Source organism: Peromyscus californicus, unplaced genomic scaffold, assembly GCF_007827085.1.
Source record: "Peromyscus californicus insignis strain IS unplaced genomic scaffold, ASM782708v3 Scaffold_1__1_contigs__length_55948999, whole genome shotgun sequence".
Classification (NCBI taxonomy): domain Eukaryota; kingdom Metazoa; phylum Chordata; class Mammalia; order Rodentia; family Cricetidae; genus Peromyscus; species Peromyscus californicus.
This window is the reverse complement of record NW_026294492.1, coordinates 53,548,850-53,564,597: the sequence shown is the minus strand read 5'-3', so window position 1 is coordinate 53,564,597 and position 15,748 is coordinate 53,548,850. Positions and strand designations below refer to the sequence as shown.

Here is a 15,748-nt window from a genome sequence, read left to right as displayed (position 1 = left end):
GGGTCGCTGATTTTCCTTCCCATGGAGCCTTGATTTTGCCCTCTGAACAAGGGGTACATTGAACCATATAGCAGGCTAGCAGGCTGGAGGCTTCTCAACTGACACCTGGACCTGGGACAGAGGCTGGGCGGACAGCGTCACCATACAAAGGCATTTTGAAGGACAGCTGTGCCTGGTGAGATGACTCAGCTGGCAAAGGGACTTCAGGAGGACCCCAAGAACTTGTATTTGATCTCCATTATTTGAATAGAAAATACCTCAGTTGCTAAAGGTGATTGTCACTCTAGTCTTTCATAACTTCCACAGTCAAAGAGAAATTGAAGAGGATTGGAGAGCTGACTCGGTGGTTGAGAGTGCCTGTTTCTCTTGCAGAGGACGTGGGTTCGATTCCCAGCACCCGCTTGTCTGCTAAAAAACCATCTGTAATTCCAGTCCCAGGGTATCTCTCTTTTGCCCTTCCTGGGCATGAGGCAAGCACATGGTACACAGACATACATACAGGAAAAATAACTCATAAAGTAATAAGTCAAACTTTTTTAAAAAGACAGAAAGGCCTGAAGATATGGCTCAGTGGTTTAAAAGCAAAAAACACATATTGCTTCCAGTTTGGTACCTGGTAGTCACACTGAGGGCTGGGGGCGTGGTCAGGGTGGATCCCGCCTAGAATCCCCCAGTGAGGGGCTGGGGGCGTGGTCAGGGTGGATCCCGCCTAGAATCCCCCAGTGAGGGGCTGGGGGCGTGGTCAGGGTCTTCCCACCATGCACTGGGGGTCTTGTGCTCTGTCCTTCCACACTGCAGTAAACTGAACCACAAACCCTATGATGGTGTAACTTTGGACTAATCACAATGTAGGTGACTCATTAGACACATGGTGATTACGCCACGTTTCTGTGGGACCACACAGATACGCACACTTGCAAGCCTTAATGGCAGGTGCCAGTGACTCACCCAAACTCACAGACTGGAGGATCCTGAGCCCCTCCAGGGAGGTGAAGCAGTCAGAGGGGACCCCTTAAGATAAGGTTGGGTAGCCGGGCATGGTGGCGCACACCTTTAATCCCAGCACTCCGGAGGCAGAGCCAGGCAGATCTCTGTGAGTTCGAGGCCAGCCTGGGCTACAGAGCGAGATCCAGGACAGCCCGGGCTACACAGAGAAACCCTGTCTCAAAAAAAAAAAAAAAATTTTTTTTTAACTATTTATTAAAAGCGCCGGTGATCGTTGAGAGCCACCATGTGGTTGCTGGGAGTTGAACTCAGGACCTCTGGAAGAACAGTCAGTGCTCTTAACCACTGAGCCATCTCTCCAGCCCCCATTTTTTTTTTTTATTCAGGGTCTCACTAAATTGCCGGGTGTAGTGGGAATCTAGTAGTCATTGTATCTAAGGTAAACATTAGAATATTACAGTTGTTTCTCGCTGTAGCGGGTAACAGTTGCATGTATTAGTGTTTGTTGAAAGTACCTAGACTTTGAAGAACTCACAGCGGAGAACTGTGGTTGTTTTCTATGGATAATTTACAGAGTTGTTTTTCTGAGGAGGTTTTCCATCTGTTGCATGACTTTGGTCACAAGACTACCCAGGCACACTTGGAGGTCCTGAATGATGGTGTCCTGCTGCAAACAGTGTACCATCGGGACTGAAGTTTGAGGGCTTGGGATGAGTTCCTTCAGGGAACGTACAGAATAGATGAAAGGTGCTTCGGTATGAGGAACTCACTGTACCCCAAACACAGCCTTTGTGTGCACTCAGTAAGTACGCTTCTGAGCATAGGTTCCAGGTTCAGTCCACAGAAACCCTCCCTTCCTGCTGCCAGAGACCTGAAAATTACATTCTGGGGCGACCCTCTTTCTTTGACCAACCATGTCATGCAGAACACCCAACAGACCATGCTGCCATTAAACTTGCAATCCTCCTGTCTCACCCTACCTTTAAACCTTTAATGTGAGGTCTCGGGACAGAGCTCAGAGGTAGAGCATTCGCCTTGCAAACAACAGGCCCTGGGTTCCTTCCCTATCAGTTTAGCAACCTACACAAACTAATGGCTTCTCAAAGCTTGGAACAGTGCTACACCAATCCCAGCACTCAGGAGGCAGAGGCAGGTGCAGGCGGATCTCTCTGAGTTTCTGAGTTCCAGGCCAGCCCAGTCCACAGAGTGAGATCCAGGACAGCCAGGGCTACAGAGGGAGACCCTGTCTCAAAAAGAACCAATATAGCCGGGCGGTGGTGGCGCACGCCTTTAATCCCAGCACTCGGGAGGCAGAGCCAGGCGGATCTCTGTGAGTTCGAGGCCAGCCTGGGCTACCAAGTGAGTTCCAGGAAAGGCGCAAAGCTACACAGAGAAACCCTGTCTCGAAAAACCAAAAAAAAAAAAACCCAATATAAAATAAATAAATAAATGAAGTTAAAATTTAAAGACACATGTTGCCAGATCAAGCCCAGCACTCTTTGTCCCGAGAGACGGTTCTCATCCCTATTGAACAGTGAGGGAAACTGAGGCCTATTGACTTGCCCTGACACCTGACCGTCCTCTCCAGCCACCCTCAGATCTCAGAACATTATCACAGACTTGGAAATCCCAACCCCCCCTGCCTGTCAGCAGATCTGGTCCCCACTACATCAAAGCTGGCCCCCACACCCTGAGGCTGGACTCCAGCCACCAGGACATCCGATGCCCAGTGGATGGATGGAAGCGTGGGCTTGGCGTCCAAGGCTGCGGGACGCTCAAGGACATCAAAGGCTGTCAGGGTCTGTTTGGACTCCCAGCCCATGTGTCCTGCCCCGGAGGGTCCAGGGGATGAATCCTTCTTGCTAACCTTCCTCTTAACTGGTCTTTTTTGACCTTTGCCCGACTCCAAAGCCTTTCCAGGGGCACAAATCCCTTCCATTCATGAGTTTAGATGGAATCATTCCCCTCCCTCTGTTGGGCTCTTTATGTGGCATTGTCTCTCACGGCCGGAGATCCTGCATCCTGGGGTGAGGGGTCCAGCTTTGATCCTGTCTGACCCAGAAGGCCCTGCTCTCAGGCCTGCCATGGCTCCCCAATGCCCTCACTGACCCTCAGTTTTCAACCTGCCCCTGGACCACGGTTTCCTGGTGACTTCACCGACTAGGGAGGCACAGGGGAGGGGGTGGGGTAGAGAGTCAGGGCAGGGGAAATCAAGTGGGCCAGAAACCCAGAAACAGCCCATTGCTGCTGGGTTGGCTCAAGAGGCTGCCGGAAGCTGAGCACATTGCCTGTCACCCCAGCATTTGATGTGGGGTCAGGAATTCAAGGTCTGTCTTGGTTATGAGAGAGTTACAGGCCAGCCTGAGGTACATGAGACTCTGGCTGTAAAATAAAATAAGCCGAGGTTAGGGCCGTAGCTCAGTAGATGGAGAGTTGTCCCAGCTTGTATGAAGCCTTGGGTTCTGTCTCCAGCAACTGAATAAATGGGCTTTCATCCCAGCACACGGGAGGTCCAGGCAGGAGGATCAGGAATTCCTGGGCTACAGGGGGAGTTTGAGGCCAACCTGGGTTACAGGAGATCTTGTCAGCAAATCCAGGCCTCTGGGGTGGCTGGGGACTTGGTTAATGAAAAGGACGGGAACAGAAATCACTCTAGGCCTGACCAACCAGCGGTTTAAACAGCCACTTAGAGCTGTTAGTCCAGGTTGTCTCTGCCGGGTTCCGCCCTCCAGCCGGTGGCCTGGCCCGGAGCCTCGGTTGCTACATCTGTGAAGTTTTGGTCAAACCTTGAGAATTAGATGCCAGCCTGAGGTAGACGTTCTCTGGGAGAGGCAGGCAGGAAGCCCACCCTGTGGAGGCTTCTACTGATCCCTGTCTCTCCCTGTCTCTTAATCTCCTCAGGCCAAGGACCATGAGCTCCTGTTATCTGCGGCCCAGCCCAGGCCAGGTCATCTTCCCAGAGGAGGCTGGGACACCCTCTCTGTGGCCCAGAACCAGATTCTCCTGCCTCCAACTGGCTAGAGCTGGGATGGAAGTCTATATATTTACTTATTTGAGACAGGGTTTCTCTGTGTAGCTCTGGCTGTCCTGGAACTCCCTCTGTAGACCAGGCTGGCCTCGAACTCAAGAGATCCGCCTGCCTCTGCCTCCCGAGTGCTGGGGTCGAAGAAGTGGCCTTGGTCACTTCCGACATATATTGTTGGGTGCGCAGAGGAAGGCTTGTAGGCAAAGGAGGGAGTAGTCTCATTTGGGGGTTCAGAACCAGGCTATGTATCTCTAAGTGCCCCCGGAGGAAGGCTCTGTGTGGTCATGGAGATACATCACCCCAGCATCAGGAGCTGAGGTCCAAGGCTAGACCAGGCTATGGCATGAGACCCTTCATATTAAGGTGCTCTGGCTGTAGTTCAGTAGGTGGGACGCGAAGCCCAGGTTTGAGCCTGAGCTCCACACAAACCAGAGGAGATGGCATCCAGCATTCAGAGGTCAAGGTCGTCCTCAGTTAGCTGAGTTTGAGGCCAGCCTGGGGGAAGGAAAAAAAAAAGGAATAAAATATCCTGAGGAGGAGGTGGTCCCGTGGTCTGGGCTAGTGTGTGTGGGTGTGCAGCACCTGTGTCCCTGAGTCACCACGGAGGCCTCACCAGCTTCCCCTTTCTTTGAGCGTGCTTCTTAGAACCAGCCAGTAAGTAGGAGTGAAACCCGGGCGGCTGCCACGTGGGGCGCCGGGCCAGCAACCCTCATTAAAGGCTAGCCAGTGTTACGATGTTCCGCCCTACTATTATCTGTAATTAATAATTAATTAGTACTAATATGTCTCCCAAGCGCCCGTGTATCCCCGGGAGTTTATGGGATCACCCAGTTGTGCTCTCATTCTGACCCTTTCTGCGGGGAGCCCCGGGCTCCAGCTGCAAGCTGGCTGGGGCCCAGGGTGTGGGTGGCCGGCCGACAACAGGTCTCAGGGCTCTGTTCCCTAAGGCAGGCCTGAAAGCCCATCAACTCATGAGGCTGAGGTTGGAGGATTGAGAGTTCAAGGCCAGCCTATGTTGTAGAGGGACTTCAGGGCTAGCCTGGGCAACTAGTGGGACCCTATCTCAAAACAGAGAGAAATAATAAAGATCTGGTGTGTGGGGTGCGACCCCCATGACCAGGAGGGGAGGCACGAGGATCAGGAGTTCAGGGTCATCCTCAGCTGCACAGTGAGTTTGAGGCTAGCCTGGGCTACATTAAACCCTGCGTTAGAAAAAGAAACGATTTTTTTTTTCTTTTTCAGTTAAAGAAAAAAAAAACACGAAGAAAATTAAAAAAACAAACTGCGATGATGAAAACCGGGCGGGTAGCGGGCGGCGTTAGGGCCGCGGGGTGCGGGGCGCTGAGGCCACGCCCCCGCTTGCTGATTGGGCGCCCACCGAGGCGCGCGGCTCTGATTGGCGAGCCTGGCCGTCGGTCGGCGGCTCCGCCCCGTCGGGGCGGCTCCGGGGAGCGGCGGCCGCAGAGGAGCGCGGCGCGGCCGTGCGGCGCGGCTGTGCGGGGCGGTGGGGCCTGCGGTCGTCATGTCGCCTCCGCCGGGCGACGCGGGCCCGGGGCCGCCGCGGACGCTGTCCCCCGCCGCGCGGCTGAGCTTCGCGGTCGGTCACTTCCTCAACGACCTGTGCGCGGGCATGTGGTTCACCTACCTGCTGCTGTTCCTGCACTCGGTGCGCGGCTACAGCTCGCGGGGCGCCGGGCTGCTGCTGCTGCTCGGCCAGGCGGCCGACGGGCTCTGCACGCCGCTCGTGGGCTACGAGGCCGACCGCGCCGCCTGCGCGCGCTGCGGGCCCCGCAAGGCCTGGCACCTGGCGGGTGAGCCGTCCCCACCCAGCTGTCACCCCGGGTCGTCCCCCGCCTCTGACTGTCCCCCACCTCTGACTGTCACCCCAGGCCGACCTCCACCTCTGACTGTCCCCACCTCTGTCACCCCAGGCTGTCCCCCACCTCTGACTGTCACCCCAGGCTGTCCCCCACCTCTGACTGTCCCCCACCTCTGACTGTCACCCGGCCGTCCCCCACCCCAGCTGTCACCCCAGGCTGTCCCCCACCTCTGACTGTCCCCCACCTCTGACTGTCACCCCAGGCTGTCCCCCACCTCTGACTGTCACCCCAGGCTGTCCCCCACCTCTGACTGTCCCCCACCTCTGACTGTCACCCCAGGCTGTCCCCCACCTCTGACTGTACCCCACCTCTGACTGTCACCCCAGGCTGTCCCCCACTTCTGACTGTCACCCGCCTGTCCCCCACCTCTGACTGTCCCCCACCTCTGACTGTCACCCGCCTGTCCCCCACCTCTGACTGTCCCCCACCTCTGACTGTCCCCCACCTCTGACTGTACCCCACCTCTGACTGTCACCCCGGGCCGTCCTCCTATTAATTGCCACCCAGTGTCCCCATCCTCCCCGCTGACTACCATCCTGTGGCATGACCCTCTTCCCTCTGACACCCGGTGTCCCTGTTCTCTCCCCCGACTGTCACCCTGTGTCCGTCCTCCCGAGTCTCGCCCCCTGCCTCTCACTTTTCAGGGTTCTGTCACCCCACTCTGTTATCTTGGGCCATGTCCTTCCCTGCCTGTCATGGAGCGGTCTAGCCTCCTGTCCTGCCCCACACCACCTGCCCTCCATCCCTCGTGTCCTGCCTGGGACGGCCCAGCCCGGGGTCCCTCTCCGGCTGTCCTTTGGTGGGGACATCGGGGAGGTTGGCGCTGGGGTTGTGGCTGCTCCTCTTGGAATTCCAGCCAGCTGTCCGGAGGCTCAGGCCCGGCCCCTGGGGTGGGTGGCTGCCGAGCCCAGCCCTGCCCCTCGGTGACATTTTTGTGAGACAGAGCAGCGGCCCCAGGCTGGGTGCTGAGCGGCAGCTGCAGCTTGAGGGCTGGAATTTCTAGTTTCTCAGGATTGTTCTAGGCTGTGGGCCCTGGAAGATTCCGGGACAAGAGGGCAGTAGTAGCCTGGTGTGGGCATCTGAGGTGCAGCCTGGACACCTGTCATCATATTTACAAGCTGAGGCAGGGGAATGTCTGCTTAGGGAGACCCGGTTTTCAAAAAAGAAAAAGTACTCAAAAGGGCTGCTGTTGGCCTGGAGACACCGGGCCAGCTGAGCCGGGCCAAGGCCCTGGGCCTGGGCCTGGGCGTGGGTAGGTGGTCTGGGAGGATTCCCTGGACCCCATCACAGGGGGCAGACTGGAGAGGCACCCAACCAGGTGAGGTGGGTAGACACCCCAGCAAACTGACGACTTCTCTGTGCTGCCCGGGCCAGGATAGTGAGGCACTCTCTGGCCGTCCTGGAACCCACTCCGTAGCCCAGGCTGGCCTCGAGCTCAGCTTCACCTGCCTCTGCCTCCTGGGTGCTGGGACTAAAGGCGTGTGCCCCCACAACTGGCAGGTGAGCTGCTTAAACCTGAGACTTACCCCACTTAGGTTAACGGAGGCCCAGAGAGGCCAAGCCGCCCACCTGCAGTTGACCAGCCTGACCCTGACTAGGCCAATGGTTAACCAGGCCCCAGAAAGAGCAGGGTGTGGTGTGGTCATGGGAGAGAGTCCAGAGGCCACACGGCCCCCTGGGGCAGCCCCTAGGAATCTGCCCTGGTCCCTTCCTGGGGGTTGGTTTTATTTCTCAATCCAAGGCATGGGGGTTGGTGAGGTCACCTCCGGGGAGGAAGGGGAAGTTGGAAGCCCAGGCAGAAGGACGAGGCTCAGAGTCCTTTCTGAGGGTTCCGTGTCTCACTGGGCCTCAAGTTCATCAAGTTCATCTACTTAAAAATGTGGTGGCGCCTGCCTTTAATCCCAGCTGAGGCAGGAGGATCAGGAGCTCAAGGCTGACCTGGGCCACGCCATACCTTTGCGCTCCCCCAGACAGAGTGAAAACGTCTCCCTTTGGGCTGTGGAGAGACCTCTGTTATTGACCCACCTGGGGCTCGGTGTCCGCAGTCTGGCCTGAGTGCCCAGGACACGGGAGGGACTTGGGGGTACCCGCGCCAGCCCCAGGGTTGGCGAGAGTGGTTCACGTGGTGGGGAGTCCCTGGGTGTGGGTGTGACAATCCCCGGGGCCGCAGACACCACAGGGCGAGAGACTGTGGTGGCATGAGGGCATCGGGGCAGCCGTGTGAAGGCCCAGGGGCGGCCGGAGCCTGGCGTTGGAGCAGGGGCTTGGCTGGCCGGGATGGGTGGGAAGGCCAATGGGGTGAGGGAGGGTCTTGCATTCATTAGTGTCCTGAGTGCATGGAGCAGGACGGGACACCCCGTGTGTCCTGTCCCCAGGACCAGGAGCGGACTTCTGACTCCTCCCTCCCCGGCTGGTCTCCCCTCCCCCCAGGGCAGAGCACAGGGCGGGCGGGGTGGTAGATGTGATGGGGGTGACCCTGAGCTCGGAGCCGGCGAGGGACCCCCATTCTTGTCCTTTCTCCCTGTCCTAGTCACAGGCATCGAGAAGACTCCTGGCCTGCTGTGTCCTGTTTCTCCATCCGAGCAGAGGGTGGAGGCTGGAGCCCTGACCTGTGGCCTCCCCTCACCCCTGCTTGTCACCCTCTGCCCTCCCAGGCACCGTCTGTGTCCTGCTGTCTTTCCCGTTCATCTTCAGCCCGTGCCTCGGCTGCGGGGAGGCCACCCCTGAGTGGGCCGCCCTGCTCTATTACGGACCCTTCATCGTCATCTTCCAGTTCGGCTGGGCTGCCACGCAGATTGCCCACCTGAGTCTCATCCCAGAGCTGGTGACCAGTGACCACGAGAAGGTGGAGCTCACAGCCCTCAGGTACTCCAGGGCTGGGGATGGTGGCCTAGCTAGGAGTCTCGGGAACTGTGTCTGTCAGCCACAGCTGTGTGACAGTCAAGTGCCAGGTGAGCCGCGGAGAGGGAACAAGCACTCTCTGGTCTTCACACTGTTTCCTTCTCTTGTTTTGTTTTTCGAGACAGGGTTTCTCTGTGTCCCAGGCTGTCCTGGAACTCACTTAGTAGCCCAGGCTGGCTTCCAGCTCACAGAGATCTGCCTGCCTCTGCCTCCCGAGTGCTGGGATTAAGGGTGTGCGCCACCACTGCCAGCCCATATTTTAAAAAATAAAACATTTGAGTCAGTCTCTTCCTAGTTGCCCAGGCTGACTTTGACGCTGAACTTCCCTCGGCCTGCGGAGTGGCTGGGATGGCAGATGTGCACTAGCCTGGACCGTGGCTTGGCGATTCTTTGAAGCTAGCAGAGTGGTCTGTGACTCCGGGGTGCAGCCCAAGGCCAATGTCCTGAGGTCACATGATTAGGCCAGGCCCTTCAGGGACACCCCATCTTCAAAGGAACCCCAGCTGACCAAGGACCTAATTGTCCCCACATGACTGGCCCCTTTATTCCACAGCGGATCTGTGGCCTGGTCCTCCGGGAAGGACACACTCAGGGTGGGACGCTATGGGCTTGTGGACCAATGCCACCAGTTTGGGGAGTTAGGGCATGGTGTTCTGGATTTCTGACAGACAGTAAGCATTTATTGAGACTTGCTGTGTACCAGACACCATGTCTGTGGACTCTGTGTGTGCTAAGCCTGGCCCCTCACCCACAGGTATGCGTTCACCGTGGTGGCCAACATCACGGTGTATGGCGCCGCCTGGCTGCTGCTCCATCTGCAGGGCTCCTCACATGCTGGGCAGGACATCAGTGTGGGTGACCAGCTGGGAGTCCAGGATGTGCCAGTGTTTCGGGTAAGTCGGGGCTTCACGGTCATCCCAGGGGCCTCGAGTCTGTGGGAGCCGTGGCTGACCCCTGCTGTCCTTCCCAGAACCTGGCCCTGCTGGTGGTGGGCGTGGGAGCCATCTTCTCCCTGCTCTTCCATCTGGGTACCAAGGAGGGGCGGCGCCGGCCCCGGGGCACGGAACCTGATGAGCACAGTCCCTTGGTGGCCCCTACGGCCCGGCCACATCTGCTCTGGAAACACTGGCTTCGGGAGCCAGCTTTCTATCAGGTATGTTGTGGGGGCCGATCTGACTGGAGAAGACACCCAGTCCCACCAGAACCACCCAGGGCAGACATTACCAGTGGATCTCACACCGCATCCCTGTACCCAGGGCAGGCATTACTAATCAACCTTCTCTTTTACATCGAGCAGACATTAGGAATCAGTCTTCTACAGCCGGGCATACATTGTCTTTCAACCGTCTATCCCGTGCTCAGAGTGGATGTTACTGATTTCCATTTCACTCCCAGGACAGACATCACTAATCACTCCTTCATTGAACTCTCAGGGCAAACTGATTTCTGTTTCATACTTAGGGCAGACACTGTTAATCAGTTTTCCATTCCACATCCAGGACAGACATTACTAATCACAGATTCCCTCCTGGCCTGCTGAGCAGTCATCTGCTCTCCAAATCCCTTACTGGAGGGAGTGCACTGGGTCTCCCACTGACCCCTGGCTTGTCCCCCTGCTGATCTGCCCACAGGTGGGCATGCTGTACATGACCACGAGGCTGATTGTGAACCTGTCTCAGACCTACATTGCCATGTACCTGAGTTACTCTCTCAGCCTGCCCAAGGTGAGGTGGGTGGTGGACAGCGGGGAGGAGGTGGGCGGGGAGGAGGTGGGCGGGGAGGAGGTGGGCGGCCCCTCCCACCCGGAAGCCCCCTCTGGACCACCGCTGCCTCTCCCTCCACAGAAGTTCATCGCCACCATCCCTCTGGTGATGTACTTGAGTGGTTTCATCTCCTCCTTCCTCATGAAGCCAGTCAACAGGCGCATAGGGAGGAATGTGAGTGACAGGAGCTGCTGGGGGGAGGGGGGGAGGGGGAGGGGAAGAGGGGGAGGGGGAGAGGGCTGGGAGGTGGGGAGGGCTGGGAGGTGGGGAGGGCTGGGAGGTGGGGAGGGGGAGAGGTGGGGAGGGCTGGGGGGTGGGGAGGGCTGGGAGGTGGGGAGGGCTCGGGGACACACCCCCAGGGCAGACCCACACCCCTGGTGTCAGACAGTGGCCTGAATTCTACAATCCAGGCTTCTGGGCAGCTGGATTCTCTGGCCCTTAGGCCACAGGGCTCTGGAATCTTCCAGGCTGTTCCTTCTAGGAGCCTGGTGGGTTGGCTTGGACTGCCTACCCTGGATGTAGAATGGAAAGTGGATTAGTAATGTCTAATCTGGCTGTATAGCATAAGGTCGATTAGTAATGTCTGCCCTGGGCGTGGACCCGCCGTGCCTGTCGTGGGAGGATAGGACACGTTTTTAATGGTGCCTTTCACCGGGCTGAGGACCAGAGAGGGCAGGTGTCGGGCACAGGGTGGGCCTGATGCCGGACCGCCTCCTTCCTCCAGATGACCTACTTCGGCGGGCTGCTGGTGATCCTGGCCTTCGCAGCGTGGGTGGCCGTGGTAGACAAGCTGGGCGTGGCCGTGTACGGGGCCGCTGTGCTGCTGGGCGCCGGCTGTGCTACCATCCTTGTCACCTCGCTGGCCATGACCGCCGACCTCATTGGCCCCCACACGGTAGGGCTGGCGGGAGGAGCCCTGGAAGGCCGTGGTCTGGACCCCGGGCCTGGGCCCTGACCCTGTGTGCCCCACAGCACAGTGGAGCCTTCGTGTACGGTGCTATGAGCTTCTCGGACAAGGTGGCCAACGGGCTGGCGGTGATGGTCGTGCAGAGCCTGCATCCCTGCCCGTGAGTCCTTGTTCCTCAGACTGCAGGAGCAGCTAACAGTTTACCGTGAGCTAAGGGCCGGGCTGCGGGTGACACAGACCCACTCGGACCCCTCAGGGCGTGGGTGCCTCAGCCACCCAGCCACCCGTGCTGGCCCAGGACAATGCCAGCCGTGTCCCTAACGGCTAATGCAGAAGTGGGGGTAGGAAGGTGCAGTCTCCAGTCGGGGTTGGGCAGGAGGCCGGGAGGGTTCCTGAGAACCCGAACCGTGTGAGGAGCCTCCGTACCACAGCCAGGGCCGTGCAAAGGCCCTGGGGCAGGACCGAGCCCATGCTGGAGCTCAGGAACCGACTGGGTAGGGCTGTGGGCTGCCGGGGAACTTTGTGTGTGTCTGTGTGGGGTGTGTGTAGGCCCAGGGTGCCCTGGAACGTGGGATGGGAGCCATGGGGGGCTGTTGCAGGGGTACTGCGGCAATCCCCAGGGACCCTCAGCCCGCCTTCTGCCCCCAGTTCCGAGCTGTGCTGCAGGGCCTGCGTTGGCTTCTACCACTGGGTGATGGTGGTCGTGACGGGCGGCGTGGGTGTGGCCGCGGCCCTGGCTCTCTGCAGCCTCCTCATCTGGCCCATCCGCATTCGCACCCGTGAGTCTCCTTCGCTGCGGCTTGGGTGGGTGGGGACTCCGGGCTGGGGGCGGGGTGCGACCTGGGACCCGCCCTTCCCAATGCCACCCTACTCCTCAATTTCAGGGGACCTCGGAGACCGGCCCTGACTTGGCTCCCCGGGGCAACAGGACGAAGGACCAGGCCGACACCCTAACCCCCCTGACCCCCCACCTGCTTGGGGTCAGAGGGCACGGTGTGCGAGTGGGGGGGTGATACCTGGCCAAGCTCTCTGCGCCCCGGGTGTCCCGCCCCAGCCGTGGCCTCGGCCTGGAGCAGGGACTGGGAGGCCAGGGCCTCGGTCAGCCCGCGGGGACGGTCGGGAGCCAGGGGAGGGTGAAGCGTGGCCGAGGCTGGAGGACAGAGGCCCCGGGTGCGTGCGGAGGGACGGTCGCCCGCCGGCGAGGGACGCACGCGCAGGCACGGTCGGCAGTAGGGCTTTATCAGAGCGAGGGCGTGAAGGCCGGGGGCGGCTGCCCGGTGGCCGGGCAGGGGCGCTGCCCGCCGCGCTGCCTGAAGTCCTGCGAGGTGTAGCGCGGCCGCTGTGGCGGCGACAGGTCGGGCACGTAGTTGGACCGCTTGGGCTGCTCCGTCCCAAACTGGTTCCTGTTGACCACTGGGGACCCGGACCGTGCTCAGAGGCCGGCCCCGCCCCGCCGCGGCCACGCCCCGCCGCGGCCACGCCCCGCCGCGGCCACGCCCCGCCGCGGCCACGCCCCCACAGCCAGTCCCACCTGCTAGCTGCCGGGCTCTGCACTGTTTTGCTTTTCGCCCCTGCTGTTCTGACTCAGGGTCTCTTCAAGTTTGACCCCGTGTAGCCCAGGCTGTACTGCCTCTGCCCTGGGAGTGCTGGGGTGACCCGCGTGCACCCCGCCCCGGCTCCCGCCAGTCCCCGTCCCGCCGCTCACCGAACTCCTTGCCGCGCACGTGCCTGTCCCTCCAGGGCACGCACCCCCAGCGCGTGCCCGCGCTCAGGTACTGCGCAGGCAGCGTGGGGTCCCAGAAGGCCGTCTCCCGCAGGTGCTGCGTGTAGGCTGCAGGGAAGCGAGGGCGGGGTCAGCGTGGGACCCACGGGTGTGCGCGGCGGGGGGCGTGACACTCACCGGAGGGCAGCCCGCGCTGGCGACTGTCGAAGCAACCGTGCCAGCGCGCGTGGGCCTCGCGGTACGGGCTGTCGAGCGCGTTGGGCAGCATGTACCAGGCCTCGCGCGGCTGCGAGTTGGTCAGGCCGGTGAACCACACCTGGCCGGCCGCGTCCTGTCCCATGGGCGTGAACTTCCAGCGCGTGGCCTGCTTGACGGCTGGCGCCCAGCGGGGCCCCTCCAGGGACAGGTAGTCATTGCTGAAGGAGGACAGTGACTGAGCCCGAAGCCCTGCCGCTCCCAGCCTGCTTCCCTGTCTCAAGGGTGTCTGAGCCCTTTAAAGGTGCTGTGGGGTGAGGTCACTGTCTCTGCCCAGCGTCTCCTCCCTGCACCACCCCACCCGCAGTCATTATCTCATGTAGCCAGCATGGCCCTGCTTATTTTTGAGGCAGATCTCACTGTCAGTGTTGACCTTGAAGCAATCCTCCTGCCTCAGCCTCCCAAGTGCTTGTATAACAGGCATGAGCCTGGCTTCTGGCGTCACCAGGGGACCAAGCCAGGGTCGCGCTTTGCGGGAAGCTCCCCATAGATGGTACCGGGATTGCCGCTTGTCAAGGCCCATGCAGTGACAGCCTTACGGAATTTTCAGTGGAGAAGGGGATGTGGCCCCTACAGTTTCAAAGTGCAAACTAGGGCTGGGGTGGCTCCATGGTGAACCCCTGGAACTGTCATCTGTACCACAATGCCCAAAGTATGAACAGGCCTGTGAAATGGGACTATTTTGCCGGGTAGCACATACCCATGCTCAGCATGCTGAGTGAGGAAGGACTTTGGGAGTTTAATAGCTTGGGCTACCCAGAAGGATCCTGTGTCAAATTAAAAAGTGTACACCATGGTGGCACATTCCAGCACTTGTGGAGGGGGGGCAGGAGGATCAGAAGTTCAAGGTCATCCTCAGCTACATGGTGAAGCTGAGGCCAACCTGGGCTACATGAGACCTGGGCTACCAACACACACACACACACACACACACACACACACACACACACACACACACACGGCCAGGCTGGGGAGGGAGTTCTGTTGAGCCTAGGAGCTTCCAAGCCCAGCCTGCACCTCAACCACCTTGACTGCAGGGTAGGAGGTGGGCCAGCTGGTGCCTGGGTGAAGGGGGTGCCAAACGCAGGGACCCACCTGTATAGAGGGGCAGGGAAGTAGAGTTCCAGGGTGCCCGAGGAGACAAAGGGCTGGGAGGCCTCCCGCCTCAGGTTCTCCATGTCTGCCTCTGCTTCTCAGAGTCTCCGACCACCAAGGCCCCGGGGCCATTGTTGACAGGGACAAAGGTGTCCCAGCAACAGGGAAGTGGGCAGTCAGGGTCCCCATGACCTCGGCTACTTCCTGGTGTGGGGCTGGAGTCATCAGGACTAAAGTGGGGCTTGGGGTCTTCAGCTCTGCCAGCTCCCTACATGGGGACATCTGGATGTCCTGCTCCCAGTCTTTACCCTTACAGCCTGCCCTTACCCACCCCACCCTTCTGTCCTCTGGACACCACAAGGCAGGCACTGTGCTCAGTGGGACTCAGTGTGAGCCAGGGGAATTCTCCTGGGCACCTGCTCTGGACCAATACTTAGCCATGAACAGGAGACTGTCATCAGCCGGTGTGGAGGAACATTAAGGACATGGTGCTCAGCAAGGGGCCCGGAAACAATGGCCACGAAGTGTGAGCTCCCCGACAGGGAATTCCACTCCCCGACAACGCCTCCATAGAAGGAAGTGGACTTGTGGGGGCTGTGGTTGGGGCCTGCCTCTGGTCATAGATTGATCTGGAGTTAGCGGTGATTGTTATGTAACTGAAGATGCTGAATCCATTGGCCAGCTCATTTTATGATGGTACATTGTATGCTTCGTACACTTTACTACAATAAACAAATGCCAACCCAACCAAGCCCAAAGTACTCACTCCACTGCCCAGGGGCATGGCTGTATCAGGTGGCAGCTGCCTGGGCACCAGGGTCCTCAGCACAGACATCAACTCTGGTCACCTGTCCTGACCCAGGGTCTTTGTGCAGACTGCGCCACAGCCCAGACTGTAGACGGTCACATCTGAGCACTGCTCCCTTCAGGCTGGGGGACACAGCCAGCCAGGCTTTAGACCTCTCGAGTCCCATGGCAGGCTTTTCCCCAGGGACGCTACGGCAGGCCATGTTGTGGGTGGGGGCCTAGGCCACACTCGACTGCCTGTTGTTCTGGAAGGCTCTGTGGGCTTAGGTTCTGGACCTCTTCGTCTACCCACAGCTCAGCTAAGTACTGTCAGCTTTACCTAAGGCCAATGGAGATACGACCTTGCTGTGCGTTGCCCAGGCCCCCCACTGGCCCTCACCCTTCACATCTGGCTGCCCACTGGAGACCAGCCCAGACTCTGTGACAAGTTTGGTGTTGAGGTGGACA

The 15,748-nt window shown here is 59.4% G+C and overlaps 2 protein-coding genes across 2 annotated transcripts; one reads left to right on the top strand and one right to left on the bottom strand.

The window, feature by feature from the left end:
* Positions 1 to 5,450: 5,450 nt before the first annotated feature.
* On the top strand, positions 5,451 to 13,006 carry Mfsd12 (major facilitator superfamily domain containing 12). Its single transcript, XM_052747047.1, has 10 exons — positions 5,451 to 5,781; positions 8,505 to 8,715; positions 9,506 to 9,644; positions 9,722 to 9,904; positions 10,383 to 10,475; positions 10,596 to 10,688; positions 11,239 to 11,409; positions 11,487 to 11,581; positions 12,070 to 12,200; positions 12,306 to 13,006. The coding sequence occupies exons 1-10, from the start codon at positions 5,493 to 5,495 to the stop codon at positions 12,326 to 12,328; spliced, it is 1,428 nt and encodes a 475-aa protein (XP_052603007.1). The 5' UTR covers positions 5,451 to 5,492; the 3' UTR covers positions 12,329 to 13,006.
* Tektip1 (tektin bundle interacting protein 1) lies at positions 12,662 to 15,044 on the bottom strand. Its single transcript, XM_052747063.1, has 4 exons — positions 14,495 to 15,044; positions 13,322 to 13,560; positions 13,127 to 13,252; positions 12,662 to 12,834 (listed from the first exon to the last, which is right to left on the bottom strand). Exons 1-4 carry the CDS (start codon positions 14,575 to 14,577, stop codon positions 12,662 to 12,664), a joined length of 621 nt encoding a protein of 206 aa, XP_052603023.1. The 5' UTR covers positions 14,578 to 15,044.
* Between the last annotated feature and the right edge of the window lie 704 nt (positions 15,045 to 15,748).